This window comes from Puntigrus tetrazona, unplaced genomic scaffold (genome assembly GCF_018831695.1).
Source record: "Puntigrus tetrazona isolate hp1 unplaced genomic scaffold, ASM1883169v1 S000000148, whole genome shotgun sequence".
NCBI lineage: Eukaryota > Metazoa > Chordata > Actinopteri > Cypriniformes > Cyprinidae > Puntigrus > Puntigrus tetrazona.
This window is the reverse complement of record NW_025047824.1, coordinates 860,590-870,000: the sequence shown is the minus strand read 5'-3', so window position 1 is coordinate 870,000 and position 9,411 is coordinate 860,590. Positions and strand designations below refer to the sequence as shown.

Genomic DNA, 9,411 nt, shown 5'->3' with positions numbered 1-9,411 from the left:
GAAGACAAGCTCGAGGTAATAAACTGGAACAGGCGAGGAAAAACGTTTCACACAAAGAAAAAGCGGAAAACGGCTAAAATCTGACGAAAACGTTCAAAGGAGGTACTCACTCCCTAAAGTTTGGATGTTTATAAATCCGACAGGTATTAGGCAGGTTATCAGCAATACGGCTTCCACGGAAACAATCCAGTCCAGCAGGTTTATCACACACCTCAGTCTCTGGATGCAAGAGCTCAGTGCTGAAAAAGACCATAAACCCAAGACACGCTTTCTACAGATAGGGCCAGGTTACATTTGAGACCTTCATAATACCACTTGATATGAAAAGCAAGACGTAAACATCATAATACACATGTAATATTTGTTAAAACCCTGATATAAATAACATCACGATATACAGAGAATTTTTCTTATCAGCAGACAATACAAATATACGCACAAAAGCACAGCATCACTATGATTTTTGTTGGAGTACATTTATTCCGAAGCAATATTTTCATCAGTGTTGTGTTTTAAATAATATATAAGCATGCAGATTTAATTAACTATTTAACTTTTTTAAAATGCATGCATCATCTTTCATGTCAAAACACCAGCGTTTATACACGTAGGGCTGTTTCCAGTCAGATTAAGAACTTTCTTTTGAATTACAATAACATTAGCAATCATGTGATTACTTTTTAGGGACCTGTGGACACCCTGTAAGCAAAAGGACAGCTAAACAGATTCCACCATGTCTTCTAGGTTCATCAAAGATGGAGGAAACGTGCTCCGTGTCCTGCTCGGTGAGAAACGACCGAGACGTGTTCATCTCGTGGTACAAAGGAGGTGAACTGTTGAACCGGACCAGCGATCCTGATCTCAACATCAACCTCAGTTTACCATTAGAGCTTCATCATGATGATCCGGAGATCTACAGCTGTACAGCAACAAACCCGGTGAACAACAAAACCGTCCGTCTTCACAAAGACATCTGCCCACGACAGGAAGGTAAAGCGGTCATTCGCCACAAAAAACTCTCTTCCTAGCGCAACAGAAAGCGCTCTCTTTTCTACAGAAGGTGTCTTCTGTCTTTCAGGTTGTGTGGATCGCTGCGGGGTCACCGAGGCTCTGGTTCGTCTGGTTCTGTCTGGTCTGGTGGGAATCTTCACCGTCGTGTTTCTGATCGAACATCTGAGCTCCTGCTCGTCTCTGAGAAGAGCTGCTGCTGCTTCTGTGTGACGGGGACTTGCGCGAGATCTCGACGGCAGTCTTTTGAGTCCACGCAGTGTCTCGTTTCGCAGTTTTCATTTTCGCTAATCATCCTTTCAAGCTCCACGTACAGGTCCTTCTTTATTGTCCACGGAGCAGCCCTACAAAACCTCGAAGGATCCATCTGGCCGGTGCACCTGCTACAGAAAAGTTCAAGTCTATTAAATTGTAAAGAAATTAAACAATACATTTATATATCCAATATTTGCAATGTTTTAATCATCTACTGTAATAACGATGTGGTTTCATTAAGTCTTGCAGATAAATACTTACCGCACAAACAAAACGGCACAACAGATATTAACACAAAAACATTTAATACCAAAACAGAATCTTTGCTTAATCTACTAATGATGATACTTGCCTGTTTATGGCAGATGATACCAATAACAACGACCGCAACGATCACTGAGAGGCCCCCTACGATGCCCCCTGTTATTTTGCGATTTCGTTTTGTGCCGAACGGGGTGGTCAGGTCATCTATCCCGAATATCTCTTCTGCTTTGGTGGATGTAGCAGGTGGCGTAAATGCACGGATGGGTGGAGGTTCAGGGTTAATGGAACGGAGCTGTTGCTCTGTATGGGACAAAAAAATAACCGGATATATAATTAAAGAATTTTAAGCATTACATGTAGGCTGTTTGCATTGTTGTGTTTACTAATGTCCTGGAAACCGTCTTCCGAGTGTCCTTTTGTGTTGAAAAATGTCAAGTATGTACTTGCCCGACTTCACTCACCTGACCCACTCTGCTTCACTCTCTGTGACTGGGTCTAAAACAGAGCTTCGTGTGTTTAATATTTGGCATTTAACATTGCATTTCATATTTGATACGCTTAGCCCTGCGAGTGATGGCATGAAGCAAAAGTAGTGCATTTATACGACTTAGCAGGGAAAGAGCACTGCTTTCAACCATGAAACACCGGTTCCACCACATATAAATGTGTTGTCTGAATGGAAAAGTGCTGTTGCTTACAGCATTGGTTTAGTTAATAGCGCAAGATGAAAGATGTGTTATGACACAACACCTGCATGGATAACCCCCCTCAAACCTGCCGCACCCTACAGAGCACTCAGTCACTAGGACCCAGAAAAGGAGGACCCAGGAAAAGCCCCAAACACGCACACAAAACATAGGTGCGGTGTGTTTCAAGGCATTTACAAACAAGCAAAAACAGCTGTTAACAACACGTCACTTCCCTTCATCAATAACAAAGTTGGCTTTAAAAAAAATATATATATATTATTAAATTTTATTTTAATTATTAATTATTAAAATATAAGAAATATATAATTAAATAATAAAAATAAATAAATATTGAATTAATAAAAAGCAATATAATTAAAAAAATATATATATATATATAAATAAAAATAATAATATTATATATATATTTTTATATATATATATATTTTTTCTTCATATTACCATAGCTATATAATTAGGATAGTAAAATACTCACCGGTCAACGTAACTGAATAACTCTTCCCTTCGTTTTTGCCATCGATGATCTGGAGCTCGTAAAGCCCGCTGTCGCTGGTGTGAGCGTCCAGAAAGGTTATGGAGAAGTCCTCCTCACCAACTCGGTGCGAAAACCTGCCGGAGTCGCTGGGTCTGCAGCCACGGCTCTGCTCCTCCGGGGAGCAGTAGCAGAACACCTCTCTGACCTCCTTTCCGTGCACTTTTCGCAGACTCACCATCTTCGGCTCGAGTGCGGCGAGGCTGAGGGAGAGCTTCTCCCCCCTTCTCACGCTGACCTCCCCGCCGCCTGTCGAGAAGCACGTTTATCGCCTTCGCTTCAAAGGAAAACATCGACAGACAAGCGCGAGCGTTACGTACCGACGGCGACGAGCAAGGTGAACATAGCGATGCGGCCGGCCATGTTTTACGACTTGATCCGAGCTGTACACTTGTTTGAATGAATCATCGGTGAAGCTCATCTGCGCGTGAACCAGTCCCTACCTGGGGCGGCTCGATGACGTAATTTGGACAGGTGTGTTGTTTCCGACTTGAAGGAGCTCCATATATGGTCATATTATCACTTGACAGTTTTTACCGGAGGTTTTAACATTATAACCTAAATATTAGTTATATTTAAAGTAACAAAAGTTGCTGTTGACTACTGGGAAACACTGAAGAATACAATTTAGCTTACTTAATATATAATAGAAATGCTACTATTGACTCTCTGGACATTATTGGTAGTTTCTTCGGGCCCCAGACAAATTGGTCATTTTTGTGCACATTTTTATACAATTTGTTTTTTTTTTTACAGTGAGGACTCCGCGTTGTTATTTTTTCAGTCTTCAAATGGGGTTAAGTATAAAAGGTCTGCTGGAGAACCTCGCTTGAGACTCATTTGGAAAGCACTGCACGTGAAAAACACCCCCAACAACATTATCGCTACATTATATCTATCTATATATATCTATCTATATCTATATCTATATCTATATATATATATATATATATATATATATCAGATTTCTTTTACAATTGCTGCATAAGTTTGCTTTTGGCGATTTCTTTTGCAAAACTATCCACACTTTATATAAAAACGCCCAATTAATCCTAAACCTAGTTTGTCTCCTAGACTTGAAGGGTTCAGAGGAGTCTCTCCTTACCTATATATAATAGTATAATACATAATAGTAGTTTACAAATACAAAAAATATCAATGTAGACGATAACCATATTCTTATAAGCCAGTTACGATGTAAATACTACATTATTATTATTATTTGTTTCCAATAACGTACAGTTGACTGTAGGTTCTGTGACCTTTTACCTGCTAAAAATGCTGTTTAATTTATCGGCAAATTGCTCATCAAGAGCATAAATTAACATGCCATTAAAACAAGCTGACTCCAGAAACTAAAGGAAATGACACGATCACGGAGCACAAGATGAATAAATAATAATGATGCACTGATATTCCATTCCCCGGCGAATTCAACACTGGAAACGGACAGAGTTCGGCCGCTCTGCATTTCGGCGACGCGCCGGCCCTTTAATGCAAAAAACACAAACCTCAAGGATTCACTCGCATCAAAACGCATTCAGGTACTGGACGTGTTCAGTCACATTTAATGAGAGACACTGTAAACATACAGTGACCGAGAAAGAAAATGCGACCGCGCTTGTGTTTTCTCGCAAATTCATCAGCAAAATAATAATTTCAAGAAAAACGGGTCAGGTTATTATTAGTATTTTTTTTTTTATCCAAAATATATCGGTTTTGACGACGGGTTTCTAAATCGCTTTCTCTTGATACCGTGAACTCGTGAGGCGTTTAAAAACCGAATCCTCGCCGCTCGGCCTCTTTCCCGAAAACCAAACTGGAGCGAGATCGAACGCTGAGCGATAGAACTAAAAACCTACGGGTGTAAGACAAAGCAAAGGGAGTCGCTTTCTACGGCAAAGTCACAAAAAAAAACGAAACCTCCACACTCTCTGAGTCCGGTTTAATGACTGGCGGGTTCGATCTCGGCGAGGCTTAGCTGAGAACTAATGGAAAAAACGAACGGCGTGATCTTCGCTCCGCTCCTGACGTCGGCGAGGAGGAGCCCAGTGTCTGATCGTACAGAGTCTTGGAGACGGTTCAGTCGGTGGAGAACAGGTCCCGGCGGACGGGAGCGGGGCCAGGCCGCCGGTGACGCTCGGTAGAAGAGAGAGGTCCGGAAGACTCTGGATGTGAGACTTGAGCTCCTTCCTCACTTGCGTGACGCGAGCCAGTTTCTGCTTGTATTCCTGCAAGAACAGAATGAAGCGGTCAACAACAAAAACAACATTCTGCTTGTCGTTTTTAAATAAATGAATACGGTTTAATTCGGTAAAGATGCATTAAATCGATCTGAAATGACTATATACATTTATAATGTTATATAATATAAAAATATAATAAAAAAATAAAAAAATAAAAAAATAAATAATAATAATAATAATAATAATAATAATAATAATATATATATATATATATATATATATACACACATACACACAAAATTAAAAATAAATATATAATAAAATATATATATAATTAATAAAAAAAAATATATATTTTTTTGTGTATATATATATTTTTTGTGTGTGTATATATATATATTTTTTGTGTGTGTATATATTTTTTGTGTGTATATATATATATTTTTGTGTATATATATATATATATATATATATATATATATATATATATATATATATATACACACATACATACATACATACACACACACACAATTAAAAGTAAATATATATAAAAAAATAAATATAAATAAATATATATACAAAACGTGTTTTCATCATCGACCACGCTTTCTTGAGCGACTTTTATAATGCTATCTTGTTGTTTGAGGGTAAAAGAAAATCACATCCGCTTTCATCGCTTGGAAAACCCCGGCTCCGATATTCAGAAATGGGGTTTGGAAGTACCTCCAGCTTCTTCTCCCTCTCGTTGAGCGCTTCTTTCTGGCTCTGGATGTATTCTGTGAGCATTCGGGCCAGCTGTCTCCGGTCCTCGAGCTCGGCGGCCAGGCGCCCGTTATACTCGGCCAGCAGCAGGCAGGCCTCGTCCACCGTCTTCGACAGCTTGTCCGCCGCCTGTTTGTCTGCAGGGAATACGGAGAGCTGATCAGAAACCCCTGTCTGACAGGAAGCGGTCATGTTTCCCCCCCGCGAGCCTCACCCGTGATCTTCTCCAGCAGAGAGACGTCCTGCACTTCCTGCGGCAGCGAGGCGATCTTCTGTCTCACGGCAGCGTCTCCGGACGCAGCGTTCTCTAGATCCTGCAGCGCTTTCACCAGATCCTCCGTCTGAGGACCGCCAAGAAAAAACAGCTTCTCATCACATATCATAAGCGGTTATAGCAATATCTTGCAGTGTTACGTCAAATCAACTACCCAAGCTTTTTCACATTTAAATTATATCTTTTTTTAAATTTACAAACTTATTTTTTTTTTTTCCAGCCACAGTTCTGGGGATTCGTTTAAAAAAAAAAAAAAAAAACAACCTTAATTGTAGACATTGATCCATATTACAGCATTTTTATCCAAAGTTAAGCTTTTATGTTCAGAATTGATAAGCGTTTCTGTTTATATAGTTCAATTTCAATATTTTTCATATTGCAGGAGCATTCGAAATTAAATAAAGAAGTAATTAAAACAGATGGATATTAGTGCTGTCGAATTATTAATCGAGATTAATGCATGCAAAATAAATGTTTTTGTTACTGCATGTTTTAAACATAATAAATATGTTTATATATATATATATATATATATATATATATATTTTTTTAATATATATGTTTATATATATATATATATATATATATATATATATATATATATATATATATATATATATATAAAATTATATATTAAATATATAAAAGTAGTAATTATATTAAATATATGCATGCATGTGTATGTATTTATACATGCACATAATAAATATGCCATACATAGTCACGATTAATCATTTGCCGGCACTAATAGATATACATAGAAAATCATAAATCATAAATCTTGACTACTGATATTGATTTAAAATACTAAAATAATTATGCATATGAAGCATCAATTCGTCATTCGTACCAGTTGTGGAGCAGCTGCATCTGTCTCACGAGGAGAATAGTGACCTCTGTAGTCGTCATCTTCCTCCTCCTCTTCCTCCTGGACCTTCTGGTAGCTTCTTTTTAAGTTTTTTCTGTCATCTGCTACAAAACACCACGCAACTTTTAGTCGCTAAAAAGAGACGCAGTCGACACACTCCACAGGACAAGCATCACAAGCATGCATTTGCTAAAAAATAAAAAGGTTGCATTTATAGTATATAACTACTGTAGTAGTGATGACACAAATCGGAGCATAAATGGTGAAAATGCATTGACATCCATCAGGAGCATCTTGGGATGTTTTTAGAAGCGTTTGCGCTGCGCTGACCTGCGGGCTTCTGTTTGGGACTGTCCGAGTCCTCGATAGCCAGCTTGAGCTGCTGGATGAAGTCTGCGCGGTACAGGTTTCTCTCCTGCCAGATGTTCAGCAGCCTCTCCATGTGCTTCTTGCAGCCTTCGTCTCCATCTCTGCCGGAGAAAGACACGGAGCGTGCGTGAGTGAGTGAGACGGGACAGATGCGCTCCCGGACGAGAAACCGTGCAGCTTGCGTTTACCTGGCCACGTGCGAGCAGGCATCGACCAGGACGCCCTCGAAATCTTTGGTGAACTCGGGACCCTTTTTCTTGCTGTTCTGAATCACGTCGTTCGCCAGATACAGGAACGTCAGCTTCCTGCTGCTTTTCGCTGAACGACAAACACATTCATTACCAACCAAACCGCTCCGGTTTAACGTCTGAGCATCTCGGCACGTTTTTAAGGTTACACTAGTTGCCTAGTGCAAGCTAAGAGTAGTCCAGTAAAGGCTGGATTCATATTATATAATGAGGAAATGAAGGTTTCCTGACATGTCTTCACTCTCAGGCCAGCCGAGATGTAGATGAGTTTGTTTCTTCACCAGATTTGAAGAAACGTAGTATTGCCATAGCAACGGATGCTCCGAGGTGAATGGGTGCCGTCAGAATAAGATAAAATCATCGCATTTATCCACCCTGCTCCTATCCATCGCTTAACGTCTTGCGAAGAGAAGATTTGCACGCAAACAAATCCACCAATAAGGCGCTTTAACTTCAAGCCGACGCTTACGGCCAAAAAGCAAGTCCATAATCTATAAAAACACCTCTTCCAGTGAAAAAAATCCCATCGAAGTTTTTCCATTTGTGCAGATTTCTCTCCCGATGCAGTACAGACACACATTTTAGCCAGGAGCAATGGTTAATTAAAAAAAAAACACTTCTCAAGGCGTTAACCGATGGACTTATCGTGATGTTTTCATCTCCTTCCGACGGCACCCATCCACGCAACGCCGCATTTCTCCAAACCCGATGAAGAGAAACAAACCCGTTCGCATCTTGGGTGTCCAGCGATTTAGGAGCGCTCCTCTCCTTCGGCCGCTTACCTTTCTTCAGCTCCCTGTGCCACACGCGCACGATGAAGGACGCATGCTTGCGGTGATGAATGATCCACAGAGACAGAGTCTGAACGCTCTGCTGCGAGTTGCTCAGTTCAGACAGCTTCTTCTCCAGCGCGGACTCGGAGAAAGACGACATGCTGACCGCTCTCCCTCGCCAAACAACCCTGAGGAGACACACGAACAGCTCTGAGCTGCGCCACTTAAGAAAATCGAAAACAGACCATAATAATTAGAACGTAATATATGAAGCATAAACATACGGGCAGTTGTTCTTCTGCATTTAAAACTACTAGTTTATTTACCGATTTTTGCTGTAATTCTTATTATATCACAGCTACGACGTGGATTATTATTATTATTATTATTTATTTTATTTTTTTCACAATCCAGTGACGTTAAAAATTAACTACAAATAAAAAAAAAGTTAAAAATGACACATTACTCGTATAAATTTTAATCCGGAAGCCTTATATTAAATAAAAACGCTACAATAACCCAATTCATTAGTCAAGTAATGCATGCATACACATTATTAAGTCACTTTTGAATAGCTGTTATGCACGCAGGATTCATGACCTCGTTTTCTCGCGTCACGAGAGACCACGTGAAATAATTGCACTTTAAAGAGCAATATAGTCAAAGTATGCACATATAATATGCATACATAAACAAAGCATTTGTAAAGGTAGTTCGATTGCATAAATGCATTCTGTGCGATCACCGAAGGAGACGTAATAGAAGAGTTTGAACTTAAAATGCATGCAGTCCGAGTTATTGATCAGTTGAGAAGGTGATTAGTTGCGACGCGTAATTTCTGAGACACGCAGCCAACGCTAATTAAGAAGGTTAGACAAAGTTCACGTAAATAAATCCTCACCTGTCAGCAGTTTTTGTAACGTTAGCCTAATCTGGATTCAACTTCAGTGAGGCTCAGCGCGCGCGGAAACCCCCGAACGCGACCTCCCGCGGACCCGAAGGGTGGCCTAAGTCGAGATGTCGACAAATCGAATTAATAAAATGCGACGCGCGGGTTTAATCCTCGAAACTTTTGCCGAACGCGCGGACACGATGGGGTTCTGTTCCAAGTTGGTTGGTAAACAAACGAGTCGCGCTCGTGACGTCATCCCGACGCGAC

The 9,411-nt window shown here is 40.0% G+C and overlaps 1 protein-coding gene across 2 annotated transcripts; it reads right to left on the bottom strand.

Annotated features, from left to right (window-relative positions):
• Positions 1 to 4,308: 4,308 nt before the first annotated feature.
• On the bottom strand, positions 4,309 to 9,366 carry rprd1b (regulation of nuclear pre-mRNA domain containing 1B). Of its 2 annotated transcripts, none has more exons than XM_043230231.1 (8): positions 9,154 to 9,366; positions 8,262 to 8,440; positions 7,420 to 7,549; positions 7,193 to 7,332; positions 6,845 to 6,966; positions 5,935 to 6,061; positions 5,682 to 5,857; positions 4,309 to 5,000 (listed from the first exon to the last, which is right to left on the bottom strand). In XM_043230231.1, exons 2-8 carry the CDS (start codon positions 8,410 to 8,412, stop codon positions 4,758 to 4,760), a joined length of 1,089 nt encoding a protein of 362 aa, XP_043086166.1. In that variant the 5' UTR covers positions 8,413 to 8,440; positions 9,154 to 9,366; the 3' UTR covers positions 4,309 to 4,757. The 2 variants fall into 2 exon arrangements, with proteins under 2 accessions (XP_043086166.1, XP_043086167.1); XM_043230232.1 differs by having other exon boundaries at positions 6,845 to 6,963.
• Between the last annotated feature and the right edge of the window lie 45 nt (positions 9,367 to 9,411).